The sequence below is a fragment of the Lissotriton helveticus genome, chromosome 1_1 (assembly GCF_964261635.1).
Source record: "Lissotriton helveticus chromosome 1_1, aLisHel1.1, whole genome shotgun sequence".
Lineage (NCBI taxonomy): Eukaryota > Metazoa > Chordata > Amphibia > Caudata > Salamandridae > Lissotriton > Lissotriton helveticus.
In genome coordinates this window covers 2,048,864,180-2,048,883,889 of record NC_136057.1, presented here as the reverse complement: position 1 = coordinate 2,048,883,889, position 19,710 = coordinate 2,048,864,180, and the positions used below count along the sequence as shown (strand labels likewise).

General features: G+C 43.9%; 1 protein-coding gene across 1 annotated transcript in view; it reads right to left on the bottom strand.

Moving 5' to 3' along the window:
- Window positions 1-19,710, bottom strand: part of ADGRL4 (adhesion G protein-coupled receptor L4) — a 654,086-nt gene that overhangs the window by 292,728 nt on the left and 341,648 nt on the right. The window contains exons 8-9 of the mRNA XM_078644908.1: window positions 2,015-2,131; window positions 1,160-1,365 (exon numbers count right to left, since the gene is read on the bottom strand). Of these exons, the coding sequence (XP_078501034.1) occupies window positions 1,160-1,365; window positions 2,015-2,131 (323 nt within the window). The remainder of the gene's footprint in view (window positions 1-1,159; window positions 1,366-2,014; window positions 2,132-19,710) is intronic.

Below are 19,710 nucleotides of genomic sequence, written 5' to 3'. Positions count from 1 at the left end.
TTAATGGGTCCTTTAAAAGTCAACACTTCATGGCTGTTTTCGATCTATACTACACACCGTCGAAATTGACATTATGGAAAGCAAAGGGGGGTACTAATTGTAGCCGGTGTGGGCTTGCGGCTGCTGATTCAATTCACATGTTTTTTCAATGCCCAAAATTGAGCGAATTTATACAAGAAATACAAGGTTTTTTAGATTGTATTTTAGAGAAATCAATTATATTATCACCAGAACTAGTGATTTTTGGAATTCAAGCTGACCAGATCGGCATTAGAATAGTTGAAGAAGAAGGTTTTTTATTCATAGTTATGTCAGTATTTAGATACTGTATAACTTCCCGCTGGCTCGACGTGGATCCCCCTGAATTTCATCATTGGCAGTCAAAGCTATTAAGTGTTTATCGGCTTGAAAGTGCTGTATATAGATTGAAGGGCCGACGGAAGAGGGTGTTTGGCAAAAAACTTTGGTCACCTATTCATAACTGGATCTAAACGTTTTATTATGACCTTATGAATTAAGCGAAATGTGCTTTTCTTTTTTACTCATTGTAATCTCTCTGCAATATTATTTATTACTTTAAAATGCCTAATTATTTTTTATTTTCTCTATTTTCATGAATTGTCTCTGTATGTACTGTATAACTATTCACTGCCAATTAAATCAATAAAAAATAAAAATAAAAAAAAATACATTTTTCCTTGTTACTGGGAAAGATGTAGTATTTCGATGCATTTTACTAGCTTTAGTAAATCTAGGAATGTGTTGCATTGCATTTCTTTACAAAGAACCAAAAAGTTGCACCCTTTAGTGGTTTTGTAAATATTAGTGAAGCCTGCATGTTGTCCTTGTGTCACCTTGAACAATGCAAGAACAACACAAAGGCTTCATAAATATGTGCCTAAATGTCAAATCAACATGAAACTCAAGTTTAGAGAGAAATTATAAAAAATAAACATTTCAAATGTACTCAAAAACCTCCGTAAAATAACGGTTGTTTTATTTGTTTTGCTTTAAACGTTAGCAGGTAAATAACCATGAAAAAACTACAATATATGATCAAAGTGACAAGTAACTTTGCTTAATTTTCAGAGTGTTAACATTTGTCTGCTGTACAAAGTTCACCAGTTATACATGGCAATTAATCATCGGCATCTCTTACCTCTAAATGTTTTAACGTGAATGCTATTTTCTCAAGTTGGTAAAGTGTAGGTGGCTTTGAGTTGATCGCAGCAGCTATAACTGGTGAGTTTACAATTTCCTTTGGTCCAGATGAGTCATTGCTATTTTCTGATAATTGATTGCTTTCAGAGGGTGCAAGCAACAGCCCAATATTCTCATACCGCACAAATACAACTGCTACCATGCCTGTGTAGATACAAAACTTTTCAGGTAATTCAAAATACCAACATTTACACAGAGTGATGGACTTAAAGTGCAACATTATATACACTTTTAAATGGTCTCCTAGTGCGTCCCTGCCCCTCCCGCGCCCCGCCCCTCAGCACTCCCTCGAGGCGCCGCTACTGCATGAAACGCTTTTAAATGGATAGGATGTTTTGTCCATAAAGTATGAAATTATACATGCAGGACCATCATGTAATACTAATTTGGTCCACAGTAGGAGCCGAGTAACTTGTATGGGTAAATTAAATACTAGTCTGTGTGTTCTAAAAGGGGTCATGCACGCAATATTAACAACTTTGGGTGGTTGCCCTATCTAGAAAGCACTGACAGCGACCAATACCCGAATGTCTTGTGCAAACCAATAGAAAATCAATTGTGTAGCGATAATACAACAACACATTATTAGTATAGTCCACGTGCAGGGAAGTTATAAGGGAAAACTTGCAAAAGTGGACACATGCTCTTTGAGGATGATTCCAAGTCGTATAGCATTGCAATATAATGGAGAAAATATCAGAGAGGTGATTGTCTCTGTCTAATTTTGATAAATAAGGTGACAATCTACTATTTCTTCGAAACGCTAGGTAAACACAGCGACTTTGATTATTACCTTCTTCAGTGAATGCTTCTTTCTTCTTTGGGTAAATCTTTACATAGTCTCCTTCCATGTATGTGTGGGGATGCGTATGTCTCATGTGGTGCGAGTCGAAAGCAAACACTTTGAGCTCTAAAAATGAACACAAACACCAACATATCAACAGTTTAAAAGTTGAAAGTTAAGTAAGCACATACAACTTTATCACAACCAGTTTGTCAAAAGCAGTGCTTGATTTCAGGCGGTGGTTGCCGGTGGTGCCCACCAGCACTCTTTTTTGGAGACCGGGATTTATTTTTCATTATTGAAGCTTTGAACCAGATTGAGAAAGAGAAAGGTCGAAAAGGGGAAAAATAATAAGAGAATAACCGAAAAAGTTAAATAAGTAGAGAACACAGGAATGAAAAAGAGCCTCAAGGTGCAGGGAGCGCTGGGTGAACGGTGCAAGAGGCATGAGACAGGCTTGGTATTCTATGACCCTAAATAATCAATAGGACCGGCCCAGAGCTTCTGAGGAAAACTCTGGGCGGGGAACTTATTATTTTACAAACACTGGTTTCCACTGCACAGACACAGTATCCAAGGTCCTCGTACTTTAAGAGGAGTCTTCCTACCTCTCCCCCATTGCTAAGATCTTATGTTATAGACTGTTCTCTGATTTTACTATAACGTATCGTTGTGATTTTACTACGTCCTCTATAGTATGCCTGTAATGTATCATGGATCGTACGTAGATTGTGATATTCATAGCCCTCTAAGTTATGCCTGTAATGTAGTATAGCTCGTATGTAGAGAATGCGATATTTATTTAACTGCATTTCCTTCTGCAATGCACTTGGATACTTTGCTGTCTTTTTCCTCCTTTGTAATTTTCCTTGGTTTCACCACATGTCAGTATTATTGTTATTAATATTATTTTCACTGTGATTTAATTATGTATCATTCTTTTTGAAAAACAAATAACAATTATTTTCAAATAAAAAAAGTTACAATTGGGAGGAATGGAGCACAGGCATACCAAAACGCAAATATTCTAAATGAACATCAGCAATGCAAGGTCGATGATAATCATGCGATGGTTTAAATATTTCTCTGAAGATTCGGAATAAATAATGAACACTCTTAAGAGTCATATTTAGGGTACACTAGATCATAAAACTAGTTCTGCTAACTGCCAAATATGTACTATGTTAAAAAGCGCTGTTTCTTCGCCTTCAAATGTGTCTTAATGTGTCTCTGACATTTAATACCAAAGGCAATATCTATCTGCTATTGATGACAGACTATGTTGGTACTCTTCATGAATGACTGTGATACAATTTTTCCATCCTAATAGGTCGAAACCAGAATCTCTTTTATTTCCTTCTTTCTGTTCTTCTCGCTAGCACAACAATGTTTTGCCATTAATTCAATAATGGTTATCTCCCCTTTAATTCATAATTTGTTTCTCCTGATTGCGATTTTATTTTTACCGCTCATGTTCTGGTGCTTTACGGACATGATGCTGACAAAGGCATTCTCACTAGTTATCTTCTTTCCTGGCACCCCTCTGGAGGCTGTTCAGTAATTCACTGTTCATATAATCATAGGAGATTATGAAGCACCACTCCTGAACGACGGGCCAATTTAATAGAAAAGGTACAGTCCTACACATATTCCACATAAAACAAGGGAAAGGTATTCTCGTAGTAAAGAAGTGTCGAACTTTCTGTGGACAATCCATGTGTTTGGATTTCTGTTACTTATGGTAAAAGGTTTTGATCTATTTGTTATCTCCAAAGGCCCAATAAAATATTTTAGTGAGTTAACTATTCTCATTTTTTAAGTCACATTCTTAATCATTATCCATGGCTTCTGGTGGGAGAGAAAAGTCCTATGTTTGGTAAAAGACTTGTACCCCTGCCCTGAGTACCCAACTGTACTATTGTCTGGATCCCTAATGCTGATTTTTGTTGTCACACGCAAACACAGATCATGCATGTGCACCATAACATAGACCTGTTCAATGCATTGCAGTCTTGCTGGAGGGGAAGGGGCACTCAAAGCGCTACCTTCATAGTGGTAGAAAGCTACTGCCTTCACCAAGAGTCAAGCAGCATGAATGTGGTGGTTACATCATACCATGTAGTGATCAGTAAGAGTGAACAAATCCCTTTTACCCTGCATCACTGGAGTTATGCCTATAGATTCACTCACCTTTTCAAAGTTCTGCTGCTGTGAATAACTCACATTGGCCTAAAACTGGTAGAGACAGAGTGGTGCACAGCACAGAAGTAGCGACTTAGCGTTGGCTGTATGTGTGCCTGGGAAGTGTTCAGTACAGGATTAGAGCAGTACTATGCTGTACATGTGTGGTTAGTGCATGCACTTTTTGTATGTATGCCTGTGAGGAATACATTACAGGAGAGATGTAGTGCTGTGCTGTCCGAGCACAAGGAAATCATGTCCTGGGTGTATGTGTGCTTTATGCAGCGCACATGGTGATTGGGTGTCCTAGTGATGGAGCGAGTTTTGGAAATAATTTTATTTCAACTCGTGAAGTCATACTTCCATAATGGAAAATAACTTTATTAACGTTTGATGCTGTGTTTGTATTAATTCAACCTAGATTAAATTACATTACACGCGGGAAACTAACATGTGTGCTCATATTCGTGCATATTTGTTGCATCTTTTTGTTCGTGCAAATTAATAAATTAATTCTGTCCTTTTGTCATGTTATAACTAATTGCGGCTGTTTTAAAAATAGCATGTGCTTGTTTTGCTTCCCTTGTCTATGTGATGTCACTCTATTTTCTATAGGTGCATAAAGAATTTCGATGGATTTGAAGCAGACTGGTAGATATAATGCTGCTTTAATTGTTTGCTTTGGCTAGGTAATTTAGATTAATGGGTTAATCATTAGTAAATGCTGGGTGGCAACAGAACAAATAATATTTCTTACATTAATTATTCTTTTGTGTTTGTTTATATAATAGTGGACGTTAAATTGACAGCTTTGGGCCTAGTTTACTCGAGTTCGCAAATAATTTCTGCACGGAGCAAGAGAGAGTCCTTTCAAAGAAAGTTTTCCTTTCATTGGCAACATTTGGAAAGCGTGGTGTGTTTCTAGCAGTCTCCTACTCGGACAAGGCCAAGGCCAGGAACCGGCAGGAGGAACATTTGATAACTTTGCATCCGAGGAAGTGAATTGACGTGATGTAAAATTTTATGCAAGAAAATGTTGCAATCTGAGGAAGCCTCGGAGCTCGAATGCTAGAGACAATGGACTCTAAGAAAGTCATGGAACTGATGTTTTGAAAATGAGGTGACATGTCACTTGTCACTTTTGAACCAATGGGACTTCGACTTTTGCGGAAAAGAATTACTTTTACTAAGATTAGTTAGCGTAGTAAGGTATAAAAACCCATTCCCCATGGAAGGGTTATTGCCTGCTTGCTGCTGCTTTTGCTGACCTTTAGATGAGGATGTCGTGCTGACGGACTTTACTTGGAGCACGTAAGAGCCCTCAAAAACGTTACTTTATTTTCATTTATTTAGCATAGTTAGGGACTTAGCTTTTTGAAAATGCCAAATTAATAAATACCTTTGCAATAATATAATTTTGAAACTTATAATGTTTTTACATTGCAATGATTCTAATAAAATACTTTAATAAAAATTACATTTACAAATTATAATAAATAGCTAATAAAATCTTACTTTTGAAAACAAGCTGGTCTGGGTTTCAAACTCAGTTGATGGACAGAATGTAGAACAATGTCATACATTCACCCCAGTACAAGGATCTGAGCCTAAATCCATCGTTTTTTTGCACTCCACACCACCCTGGGTTAGACACTGGCTATATGCAAATCAGCTCTGACCCTGTGCCTCATGGGAACAGTCCAGTCCGAACTATCAAGCCATGTCTTTCCCAGACCGGAATCAAGCATCCAAGGACCGGTTTCTGGCTATCAGCCTTCATCAGCTTGGATAGCTTGACTCCAGTGGTGTGGAGAGCCTGGGACTCACTTCTGAGCATACCCAGCCCACTCGGGGTGAAAATTGCAAAAAACACAGTTGATGGACAGAATGTAGAACAATGTCGCCCAGATCTTTGTACTGGGGTGAATGTATGACATTGTTCTACATTCTGTCCATCAACTGTGTTTTTTGCAATTTTCACCCCGAGTGGGCTGGGTATGCTCAGACGTGAGTCCCTTGCTCACTTTGCCACTGGATTCAAGCAAGCCGGGCTGAAGACGGCTGGAATGCCAGAAACCGGTCCTCGGAAGCTTGTTTCCGGTCCGGGGAAGACATGGCTTGGCAATTCGGGCTGGACTGTTCCCATGAGGGACAGGGTCAGACTGATTTGCATATAGCCATGTCTGAACTGGGGTGGCAGAGTGGGCTAAAGAACGGTGATGGATTAAACCCAGATCTTTTGACTGGGTGTGAGTGTTTGATTGATTCAGATGCTCCGTCCATCACCACCCCCTTTTGTACCGCTTTTGGCCGCCATAAGTGTGGCAGGGTATGCTCAGACATGAGTCCCTTGCTCACTTTGCCACTGGATTCAAGCAAGCCGGGCTGAAGACGGCTGGAATGCCAGAAACCGGTCCTCGGAAGCTTGTTTCCGGTCCGGGGAAGACATGGCTTGGCAGTTCGGGCTGGACTGTTCCCATGAGGCACAGGGTCAGACTGATTTGCATATAGCCATGTCTGAACTGGGGTGGCAGAGTGGGCTAAAGAACGGTGATGGATTAAACCCAGACCTTTTGACTGGGTGTGAGTGTTTGATTGATTCAGATGCTCCGTCCATCACCACCCCCTTTTGTACCGATATAGGTAAAATCGCCCCAAACACAATTTGCACCGAAACCCCAATCAAAAGTTTATAAAGTGTGCGTAAAGCAAATTCGTCATCACATGTTGGCCCATAATAACTAACAAAATTAAAAAACTGGCCATTTAATGACACCTAAACCCACATCCACCTACCCTGTGGATCCCTTTGCTCCTGAGGAAACACCCACTCAAATTCACAAGAAAAATATATAGCCACCCCTCACATTGCAACACCTGCGGAAGCGAAAAATACCCTTGGAAACATTCCTGGAATATAACATTTTGGTGTATTAGATTTTATATGAGTTTCCTGCAACAAAGGAATTTGAGGTTTTAAAGTAACTAGCCACCTAATCAACCCACCAGATTTACGTCTGTTCAGAATTCCATTAACGTTGACAGAAAGAATTTGGCAATTACTGGGTGAACTAATTTTATCAAATAAAAAAGAGGATCAAAAGCTCAACGTACTGCAATTCTATTCTAAATTGATTCCTGCACCATTTAGCGCCGTCCTTATAGCACCTGGTCATTTTTCCAGCTACCCTCAGCCACCCTAACCCACCCGCAAAAAAAAACCTCCCACCGTAGGAAATGTGGCTATTCCCGCTAACCACATACTCTAGTCCCCTAAACTCATGCGGGTGCCCTGATATTTAACCACAAAGTTATCTCCCCCCCCCCTCAAAAGAAAAAAGCTAGTCTTAAGGAGTCTTTACAAAAATGTAAGTCACCACACACATCAGAAATTCAGAAAGAACAATTCTAAGAAGAAGAAAAAAGAAAAAGTAAAAAACCACAAAGAGAGCAACCATTCAATTATCTTCCAGCAGAGATTGTCTTAAGCAGCTCCTGCGCCTCTTCTGGATGAGTAACTAAATGAAACTTTCCTTGGACAAGAACTTTGAGTTTTGATTGCTGTGCAATCGAAGCTTGTGTCCCTTGAGCTTTAAACAAGTTGAGTAACTTCACAAACTCTTTTTGACTTTTGGCCGCCGCTTCCAACATATCAGAAAACATTGTTCATTTTACTAAATTTTCTATTTCAAATTGTCGCGACTAAATTGCAGTAGCCAGACCTTTTTCCTTTACGTGATAATCTGTGAAATTAACCAGTATCGTGCGGGGGAACTTTTCATTTCGAGGAAGATGGGCAGGGACCCGATGAGCCCTAGTTAATGTTAAGTCCCCCGAAAAATCAGGTAGCACTTTCTTCTTTAGAAATGTTTCGATCCACTTGAGTGTATCACCCCCTTCAAGCCGTTCCGGAACACCCACTATCCGAAGATTTGAGGGGTAGCAAAAATTCTCAAGTTCCTTAATCTTGTTCTCCATGATTATTTTTGGTTGGTTGAAAGCTTTATTCGATATGCAAAGATATCTTACAAGCATAAGATACATTTTAAAAACAATATTACAAAAACTACCGGTATGTCTTGCATGTTTTAAGAAGGTAAAATTAGGGAATCCCCCTAAAATAAATTAGCTAAAAAGGGATTAAACCGAAATAGACAATCTATTGCAACGAATCAACCAGAAACGTTTTAAAAATTTGGAAACACCACAAACTATAAAAGGGGTAGTATCAGTCAATAAGATTTGGAGGGCCACCGAGTGCATACGTGTTCCTAGACGTTTGAAGATAGGTTTCAACCAATATCTTCTTGGGTGGATATAGTCTGGGCACTCGAAAAGTACATGTGCCAACGTCTCCGGCCTGGAAGGGCAACAGGGGCAAAGGGTGGATAAATGGGCATGGGACTTCCACTTCGATACAAATACCCCCAACGGAAGAGTGCCAACTCTGAACTTAAAATAAAGGACCCTATCCATTGGCATGGTGATTAAATCCATGTAGGGTTCGTATAGTGCCACGTCCTTTGTTCTGAGGAACGCTGCGGTCAAATTGCAGTGATGTGGATTCCCAATTAGCTGGCAGGAGACCCAGTCCCAATAAAGTTTTTTGAGGACTGTTTTAGGAGGAGCAGATCTTGTGGTCCAACAATCTCCTAGGTCCAGTTCCCCCAAAAGGTTTTTTGTGTCCCTCAGCCATTTAATTTTGTTCCAACCTCCCATGCTCATTACTTCTAATAGGCCATCGGCATAGGATTTCAGTTCCGGTACCCTCCATATGCGAGACCATAGGAGCAATGGGCGAAGACGGGCCTGGTCTTTGATGCTTTTACAACCCAAGTCCAATAGCACCGGGACTGTGGGGGTGCTCAAGGGAAAGGCTAATAGGTCCTTCAAAAATTTGTTTTCGGCCTTGGATAGAGGATCCATATTCCAATGACCCCATAGTTCTGCGCCATACAAGGCAGAAGTGACCCCCCTTGCCTTGTAGATCTCAATTGCAGGCGCCACAGCGGATCTGGAGGATGCATGATATTCTTTGAGTAAGGCACCCCCTACCCTTTTATGTGAGAGAACCATCTTGTTGATGTGGGAAGACCAACTCATTTTGTCATTAAGACGTATCCCCAAATAATCAAATTCTCGTACTTTCTCCAGAGGAACCGAGTTCAGGGTGGGAGGACGACCTGGTTTCCTTGTGGGTCGTAGTACCAAGTATTTTGTTTTTTTCACGTTTATCACCAGCCCTCTAATTACACAAAAGTCCTGGAAACGGTTCAACAACTTCTGGAGCCCCTGGGGGGTCTTAGAAATGAGGAGGGTGTCGTCCGCAAACAACAGTGTTGGAATCTTCATGCCCCCCAGGCTGGGTGCGTCTGCCGGTTCCTGGAGCAAATGGTCCACCACGCCGTTTACATATAAAGAGAAGAGTGTAGGCGCTAACACACAACCCTGTCTGACCCCCCTACAGACCGGGATTCTATCTGTTGTTTCACCATTTCTTCCCCAACGAACCTGGGCAAAGTTATTCATGTGGAGTTTGCTGAGGAGAAACAGAATGTAGGGAGGCAAGCCCAGACCGTGGAGAACCCTCCAGAGTTCCTCCCTGGGAACTAGGTCAAAGGCAGTCTTCAAGTCGATGAAAGCCAAATAAAGACTGCCCTTGCCCAGTTCCACCACTTTCCAATACAGAAGAGTTAGCCTGAAAACCTGCTCAATTGTGCCTGTGCCTGAGCGAAAGCCAGCTTGAAAGTCCGAGAGGACCCGGCTCTCATCCACCCATTGGAGGATTCTCCCCAAAATGACTTTTCCAGCTAGTTTTTGTGAAGAGTCAATCAGGCTTATTGGCCTGTAATTCCCTGGGATGTCTCTACTACCCTTTTTATTAATGGGGACTACCACTGCCCCTCTCCATGAGTCTGGGATCGGGCCGCCCTCCAAGATGGCATTCAAGAGGGCCGAGATCATTAGACCCCACTCAGATGAGTTGGCACGTAGTAGGTCCCCTGGGAGCCCATCCGGGCCAGCAGCCTTCAATTGAACCACAGACTTAATGGCATTCTCAACCTCACGCGGAGTAAACAAATCAAGGGTGCCAAGCGCCAACGAGGATGGGAATACAAATGGCTCGTTTAGGGGCCCTTCTATAGCTGAGTATAAGGCCCCGAAATGATGGAACCAACTCTGAGGTGGAATAGTACAGGTCCTCAGGGTATCATCGGGTCTACTACGGGAACTTATCAATTTCCAAAATCCCCTGGCGTCTTTCCCTTTGCTAGCAGCCAATAAGTCCGTTCAGAATTTCTCCTCCCATTCCTTTTTTGCTAACTGGATAGACTTAGAGTAGACCTTCCTGGCCTCCCTTGTCCTGACTTGGGATTTCGCTTTTACTGCCTCGACTAGGTTTTTTTTCGCCTTCCTACAATTGTGGGTGTACCAGCCCTCATTTTTCTTAGCCCTGTCTCCCACCCCAATATGCCTCTGACGCACGGTAAATAGATTTGTCAGGGCCCCAGTTAGGTCGCAAAACACTTCACAAACCTCCCCCAAGCCTCCGCTAACTTTACCTAGGTTGTGATGGGCTAGGGTCAACAGTTGAGATACAGCCTCCACCTTTCCGGCTGACAAAAGAAGTTTTGACCACTTCAAGCGCCTACCGCAAAGGGAAACCTCCAACTCACCTAATTCAACCGTAGGACTAGGCACAGGGCCCCCACTACTAACAGACCACCAGGGGGCTAGGGTGAGGGACAGCAAATTATGGTCGCTTTCAACTGAGGGTACTATTACCATATCCCTCACTGAGCTCCATAAACACACATCGAGCAAGATATAATCGATTCTTGATGTGTGTTTAGGCCTGTTATATGTATGGGCGCCCCCCTTGTCCGAGCTAGTCCTTCCATTAAGGGCCCTCAGGCCATACACTTTACTAAGAGCATTTAGCTGCAGTGCCACCTCTGTCCACTTTTTAATCGGTGGCAGCTCTAGAACTGGTATCCCCCTCCTGCCATCCTCCTCATCCTGGTCCTGGGTGATATCCTAGCCTAAGGGCTCAAATGTACAATTGACATCACCCGCGACCAGGGTGCGGGCTTTGTGTGGGGATGCCACTAACATTTCCTCCAACAATGCGATTGTGGTAGAATGCCTCCCCCCCTTAGTACCTCGGGCATAGATATTAAATATATTCAAGACAACGCATCCCCTGGCGTCCTTCAATGTAATAGTAAGCAGATCGGGGCTATTAGTCTTGGTTTCCACTACCCTACAGTTTAGGGATGAGGCTACCCAGATAAGAAGCCCCTCCGAGGGCCGTCCCCTGCCCAAGTCTGGGCAAACAGCTGGGATAGCATGAGCAGAGTACCCCACCCTATATGCTGGCTCCCTGCTCCATGTCTCCTGGAAAATGCATATAGTATGCTCTTCCACTAGTGCAATCCAGTCGGGCAGTGACAGTTTTCTGGCTAATCCAGCAACGTTCCAGCTGAGGACCTTCAATACTTGGTCACAGGTGGAGCACATGGGGAAGCTATCTCTTGGCATGGGGCCACTATATCCAAGCATGACAGAGATTCCCTACGACTAATAGAAACCAGATCCCCCGAAGGGTCTAAAGTAGCCGGGGGTTCAGTTAGGGTGTTATTTGGAGAGGGGGTAGTAGGTGGCGTTTCAACGCCATGTGGAGACTTTCCCAATTCTCCCCTATCCAATCCCACCGTTACCTCAAGTCAGAGGCTCCTGGGGCCCCAATTTTGGCCTGGCCACCCGGTCTGGGGATAGAACAGGGGCTCTAACGTGCCACATATTCCACCAAATGCACCCCTACTATTTAACCCCGTAATAGGTCTAGAAATAACATGATTAGGAGCCCGTGGGTAGAAATAGGACAGGTCCACTGCGCTGATTCCGGGGCCACCCACCACCTGGTCTTGAGTGCATATCGATCTCGCTACTCTATTATGCTGAAAGTTGATGATAACGCAGTCTCCCTCCAACAGCTTCTTGCCCTTTCCAACCCATTTCACCCTCCGGACGCCAAGGATAAGCCCGTCTACGCCCGGAGGTAATGGTTTATTCGTTTTTAGCCAGTGCAGGCATTTATTTTTTAAGGTCTGGTGTGTCTCTAGTTGGTTATCTGCCAGAGGTGGGACCTTAACCAGCACTACAACATAAGGATGGCAGTCCGGGGGAAGGTCAGCATGGGGAGTGCAAGACACTTTCTGCAAGGTGGATGGAACTAAAGGAGGAGGTACCACCGAGGGGCTTTTGGAGGGATTAGCTAACAAAGCTACACCGTCTTCCTTAGTCTAAGCACTATCTAGGGGAGGCTGCCTTGGTTTAAAATTGCAGCCACCAGCTGGAACCTTTGGTTGCGTCGGATGGCCAAATTTGGAATTACAGCCACCCGGTGGAACCTTAGGTTGCATTGGTTTTTTATGAACTTTAGGGCCCGTAATAGTAATCACTTGGGTTGGGATAGAATGTACAGCGGGACCTGCTTTAGACATGAGTGGAACAATGGTAGTAGGAGTTGGAACCACACTTGGTTCTGTTAAGGCGGCCGCCAATGGCGCAACAGAATCTTGCACCGGAGCAGCAACCAGTACTGTTCCTTTTCCCAACCTACCACATGTGGGGTCCTCACTACTCCTAGTTTGGTGTTTGATCAGAGTTTTGAGCGAAAAAAAGTTATCAAGTGTCGACTGCTCTAGACTATTTACTCTAGCCTCCACCCTCTTGATTTGATCTATAAGCGGTGACAGAGAGTGATTGAGGACCTTGACAAATTGATCCAGAGAGGCTGGGACCTGGGTAGGCGGTAGCTTATCGTTGGTATCACGCTCCATTTCCTGGGACGGAGACCCTCCCTGCCCATCCAGGTACTCAGAACTCGGACCATTACCTAGTTTTACACCCGTGGCCCTCAGCCCGTGCTTTCTAAAGCGCTTAAAGAGTGTAGGGTAACTACCTTTGCGTATGCTCACAGCCCTTTTCCTCTTAATTTGTTTCGAAGCACCCTGAAACACACAGGGCGATGGAAGACCCACAGAAGAAGCCAGGTTAGGCACCTGGGAGTTCTGACTAGTTGCAGGGAAAGCTAAGGGTGGAGCGCACCCTCCCGCAATCTCATCAATGGCAGCACCTGGTGTTGACTGTACTACTAGGTTCTCTAACCTGTCTATACTATCACTTATTTCAGACAGCCTGGGGTGCTCAAGCACTTCTGGAATGAGTGGGGATGGAGCCATAATTCGGAGAGGTGACAAGGCTTTGGCCGCAGTGCCAAGAGAGGATCGTCTAGCTGGTAGGAATTCCCCAGAGAGGCGACGTTCCGTCATCGCAATCTCCTTCTCTATTACTGCCGCTACTCTTGTAATGAACCTATCCATGGTTCCTATCGTAGAAATTACCCCTGTTCCTTCATGCCCAGCTCTGAGCAATTTCCCAGAGCGAGTAGACATGGTTATGATTTTTCCCGATGGCAGTGTCACAGTACCTTTCAAGACCAATGAAGATGAAGTTAGGGACGTGGCCCAGCCCAGCCTCTGTCAGCCCCTGACTGCCACAGACTGCCCGCGCTTTGCCCGGGCTTCGCTCGGCATCCCGCTCGCGTCCCGCGGAGCGGCCGGCGTTCTCCAATGTGGATGGCGTTGCAGGCGCGGTGGGCGGGTCTCACTGGGGGCGCGGCCGTGCACACCTGTGCAGCGCAGGGACTCCTGGTCTTTAGAGTCCCTGCAGCGCGCTCCCTCAGCTGCCTCCGGTGATCTTGCCCCAAGCGTCCAGAAGTCTCCTCTGCCCCACGCCTCTCCCGCGAAGCGGCACCCGTGAAGCGGGTGCTGCGAGCAGTGGCTGTAAGAAGCGGAACCCCCACGGGCAAGGACAGGCCAATGACAACAACTCGGAAATCCTTATGTAAGGTGCAGCGTTTTTCACAGGACACTGAATCCACTTGCTGAAGAACACCAATCATTTGGTCCTCAAGGGAGGAGATCCTTGACTCAGCCTCATGGAGACGACCTGGAAGACTAGCAACTGCTTCCTCTATTTTTCCCAAACGTTGCTGAATTGATAATATTTCTAACTGCTGAGCTTTCTTCAAATCTCTGATTTCTTCAAGAATTATATTTAATAGGGTTTTAATATCCATCTGGCATGCGACAACCTTTTCATCCTGAAATACAAAGACAGGCTCTGGTTGGTGTCAGTCATTATCCTGATCGGCCCCGGCATCTAGTAAAATAGAGCTACTTTCCAGCAAGGTTTGGGGCATTGGGAGAACTGAGGGCATAAACTGTTCTACGGGGGGCTGGTGACCTTGCATGTCTGACTGCCCCTGAACCTGGCCCACTGTGGTGTCCTTTGGTTGCAGTTGTAGAACATTAGAGCTAGTATGGTGAAAAGAAGGCAGAGACTGAGGGTGTGGGATTGCAGTGGCCATTGCCAAAGTCGCAGCATTAAGTAGGATCGGAGTCAAGGGGCCTAGGGCTGGAACCTGTATCCCCCCAGAGAAGGCAGCCCTGAAGATGAAGAAGGAGCCTCCAAAGAAGATACTGATTCCACTGGAGAGTCATCTGCTGTTGGATGCCCTGTGCCCCACAAAGCATCCTGCACGAGAGCATTGTTTCTTGGTTTACCAGACAAAGCAAAGGGGGGTACACACTTCTTTAAAAAAAGAGGAAAGTCTCTGGTATTTTTCAGCTCGGGATCTGCCCGCACATCAGAGATCCCTAACTGAAAATTTGGATCATTAGGAGCAAGTGCTACAGGCGCCACTGATCTTATCTCTTTTAAGGGGGAATCCCCAATCCCCGAACTTTGAGAGCTGAAGGTGGACCCAACCTGAGGTAGTTTATTACTTCCCTCATACTGATTTAGTTTGGCATTCGCTGAGCGCGCTTTATTTTTTGCGGCAATCACGACATCCGCTTTTGCTGCTGCTGCCGCCAGCTTAAGCTGTTTCCTCATCATGTCGCTTATTGAATTAAGCCTATTGGATTAAGCTCTGTAGTTTTAAGATTTCTACTTCCTTCACATAGAGGATTTTAATCCTATTTTCACAGCCTCCTGCTCCTCCTACTCCTTCTGTAGACAATTTTTTAATATTAGCACATTATTTGGTTTTTGTTTATGATAGACTCCCAACTCCTCCCAGTATGATTCCAAAAATCTCTGTTTTTCCAAAACAAATCTTTTAAATCAGCGGTCCCAAATATACTTCACATCAAAGCTCTAATAATTAACACTACTCCCCAGCTCTCACCTCCTGAGTGAAATTTTATGCAGCTCACAGTTGTCAGCAGACTCCCCCGCTGTAGTCACTTTTCAGGCTGTTACACAATTCACTTTTAATTTTTTTAAACTTTGTGAACTTCTCGTGTGGCATTTTCCCATAGCTCTCACAGCCCAGCCTTCTGTTTAAACTGTACTTCTCATGTTAGTCTGCCTGCCTGCAAGCAGAAACGTTGAATTTGCCGCTGTCCTCTAATCGGAAAAGAAGCGGAGAATACCTTGCTTCTCTTTGTGGAATTAAGAAGCAGAACCAGAGCTGACCTCCACTCCGCACACCATTACCGCCTCTGCAGCCAGAGTCACACAAAAATAGCCACTGGGTGCTGCGGGATAGCCAGGACCACACTCAATATAGTTTTTCAGCCCGCAGCTCGCCCGCAGCTCCTTAACGTCCGCTCAAGCCGCAGCACGCCAAACCCCAACGACCGCCATCAATCGGGGGAGGAGCATCACCCGAACCTACGCGCTAGTGGGAAGTGTCATCTAAGTGTGGTTTTTTTTTAAATGGGTAACATCTATAGTTCTTACAGATTCATGGAAGGGAGCAGTAGTGAATGCTGCTCATAAACAAGGCCAAGCTGACCAGCCAGCTAACTATTGTTTGATTTAGTTGCAGGATATCACTTCTAAGCTATGTGCCCAAACCCCATTAAAGAAACTTACCACCTGGGCTTTTGATACAGGTCTTATCCCTGTGGAGCAGGGAGGATTTAGGCCAAAACACTCAACAACGTACCACTGTTTTACTCTGTAGGGTGCCACAAGGGGTCAGTGGAGCTGATAGATGGCCTTTGCTGCTGCTTCATTGACTTCAAGGAGGAATTTGACAGGGTGGACAGACACACACTTTGGCAAAAGCTCTGCCAGTGGAATATATCTGAGGTCCTGTTAGATATCCTGGTAAAACCACATAGTATTAACTGGGTACAGGTTGAACTTGTCGGGACAGGTAGCCTGTCTAGGTCTATCCTGGTAGAGAACAGTTTACACCAAGGATGTTCTTTAGCTCCTCTGTTGTTTAGTTTAGGTATAGTAGACCTCCTCCAGGAATTAAGTGCTACTCATAGTTTTTCTCATCGGATTGGGGGTAGGAACACCACTTGCCTTATGTATGCAGATGAGCTGGTGCTTATGGATATTTTGTATATTGGGCTCCAATGCAAATTAAATGCATTCAATTCTTATTGCATTGAAAATAAATTAACGATCAACAAAAAGACAAAACCCTCGTTCTTTGCAAAAAGAAAAAGGAGATTTACTAGATTTTTAGGCAATGCAAGGTATGAGTAGGTCAGGTAGTATAAATAGTTGGAGATGATTATTTAAAATGGAACACATATCTGGCCAGTTGGAGGCGTGTATTGACAACTGAAGTGAGTGGCTTGAATCAGTTTGACTACAGTGGCTGTAGTTATACCTTTGAGCCACTAAGTAAAGTCGTACAAGGTAAATGACTCCCAGGCTCTATGTGGAGCTGAGGCACTGGCAATAGATAAAGGAGTTGCATGGGAGGGGTTGGAAAGTAGCATTCTGAAATACCTCCTTGAGCTACCAAAAAATCTAATGGTTCAAGCCATAAGGAGGGAGTTGAAAACTGCAGAAGGGAGTGCTCTGGTGGAAGCAAGGGCCCTACAATTTAATTTGTTGATTACAAACTGAGCCCCCTGAGACAATTTATATGTGCTAATTCTCCCTGAGGTAATGTCAATCTTCCCTGGTAAGAGAAATAGAGTGAAAGTAATGTTGGAGCAACTAGGTGCCCCAGATATGCGCCTTGAAAGGGGAGAAGGTAAACAAATTAGTCAGATGAAGGGCACTCATAGGTGTTTTGCTGAGAAAACTAGCAGGAGTGAGGACCTTCTGTACTTCAGGATAAAGAGATCTGCTGCACCCTTTCTAATTTTCCAGGAGGGCTTCAACCTCTTCCCTATTTATTCAGAATACCTGATAGGATTCTGAGAAATGAAATTCTGAGGGTAGGAATTGATCCGGGATGCCAGATGCCAGCTCTGAAAGTGAAGATATCCAAGAACCATGGCCAGTGCTCATTTATGAAGTGTAAAAAATATTCAGTGAGGCACCTACTGCTTGACTGTGTATTTCTTTTAGAGAAAAGAAAAAGTAAATATGGGATACGGTCGAGAGAAATGGGATTTAACCTGGCATGTTGTTTGAGACATCAGAATGATGCCATTGCTATTTGCCAATATTTACGCAAAATTGTATCATACAATGCCAGGATTTCCCCTCCCAGGCTGTCCTAGATTGGCACTGATATACCATTTAGTGAGACTGGGATAAGTTTGTACTATTAGGGGTAGATGTAGGTCAAATTTGAAGGATGCCCTGGCTATCATATTGGCCCTGAAGTTGGATAAAATTAGTCCTTATGTGAGGCCGGTCTGGTTTAAGATTTGATATTTATGGTCTTGCACAATGCACTTTGCTTGCTATAACTGAGACTTCATGCTTATGCTTCATAGGGCCAACTGTTTTTTCATTTGAATATGTTATACATGCCTATGAAAGTGTTTTGCTGTAGATTCACCTATGATGTCCTCTCAAAAGGTGTTTTAAATAGGGATTGTCCCTCTGCTGGTCTATGCTATAGTGGCCTAGTACAATGCAATTTGTTGCCTAAGCATATGAAATGAGTCTTGTATGTTGTAGGTTAAACCGATGCATTTTACACAATTTGAAATGTAGGGAATGAATGGGTTGCAGATACCCCTAAGTTGTACTTTAGTTGAGAAGATATTTTATATACCATTTTATATCTGTTTTTAGTCGGTATTATGTGCTGGTTGTATTGATAGGATTATGTGCTATTTTTTGGAGATCTTATGATATTTGTAATTGTATTATGCTGATGAATTGTGAAATGTGTTGTATTTCTTTAAGAATGTATTTCTTGGAAATGAAAAGAATCTGAATCAGAGGCACCAAAGGTGAACTGGTTACCTGTTCCCATTTTGAAATTGTACTTGTAAAAAGTAACAAGATAACTCCAATGTTATCCTATGGGAGAGCAGTACCTTGCAGTAGTGAAAAACTCATTTAAGAGTTTTTGACTACCAGGATATGGAAAACGTAAAAGTACATGTCCTACTTTTTGAATATATTTCACTCTGCCCTCTGGGCTGTTCTGGGACTACCCTAGAGGGGACCTATATGTATTATAAAGGAAGGATTGAGCCTGGCAAATGGTTTAATTTGACAAGTCAAAGTGGCTGTTCAAACTGAACACACAGGCTGCAATAGCAAGTGTTAGCTTTGGGGTTCTCTAGTTGGCGCAGGTAGGTACTTGTGACAAATAGGGACCCTTGTCTCTAGTCAGTATAAGGGGATTACGTTCCCTGCTCACCCCATTGGTAGCTTGGCTCGAGCAGACAGGCTCATCTCAGAGGCGGTGTGTTAAGCATTTGTGACCATATACAATAACCCAGTGACAACGCTACAGATCGACACCACACAAGGTTTCATATCAAAAAGAAGTATACTTTACATAGAGTTACCACAAAGACCATAAACGACAAAAATACACAATACTGTTACTTTAAGATGGTAGATTTTAGCTCAGTTCAGTTCAGTTCTTAGATGCAACACTTTGCGTCAATGTACCTTAGGTTGCATTACGCTTCCACGACAAGCAATGTCGCAGCGAGGGAAATGCGGCAAAGCTCAGGTGCAAAGAAATAAAGACGTGAAGATCTTCCAGATACGGCACGCTTCTCCGGGGATGCGAGAAGTTCTCGGTTCGATGCGTGGACTGCAGCGGCGACACCCCTGTTCCGCGATGCGACGGCAGCAGATACACTTGTGACACTCTTCTCCCATGATGCATGAAGCTTCCGCACGATGCGACTGCTACAGTGGCGACATACACGATGCGATGGCAGCAGCTCAGACGGTGGTGCGCTTCTCGGGGATGCGAGGCGCTTTTCTTCGATGTGGTGCAGTTCGACAGTTCCAGGGGCGACACCCTCCCACGGAGTGGCGACGGCAGGCACAGCGACTGCGGCACGCTCGGCCCTCGTTGCGAGACTCTTCTCTCGATGCGGTGCAGTGCAACAGCTACAGCGGCGATACCCTCCTTCGGAGTTGCTACGGCAGCAGCAGCGACGGTGACAAGCTTCCTGTTTGCAAACTGATGATCAGGTGCGTCAACATTGCACAAAAGAGCCAGAGTTTCATTAATACCTAAACCTGGAAAAGATCCTCTCCACTGAGCCAAC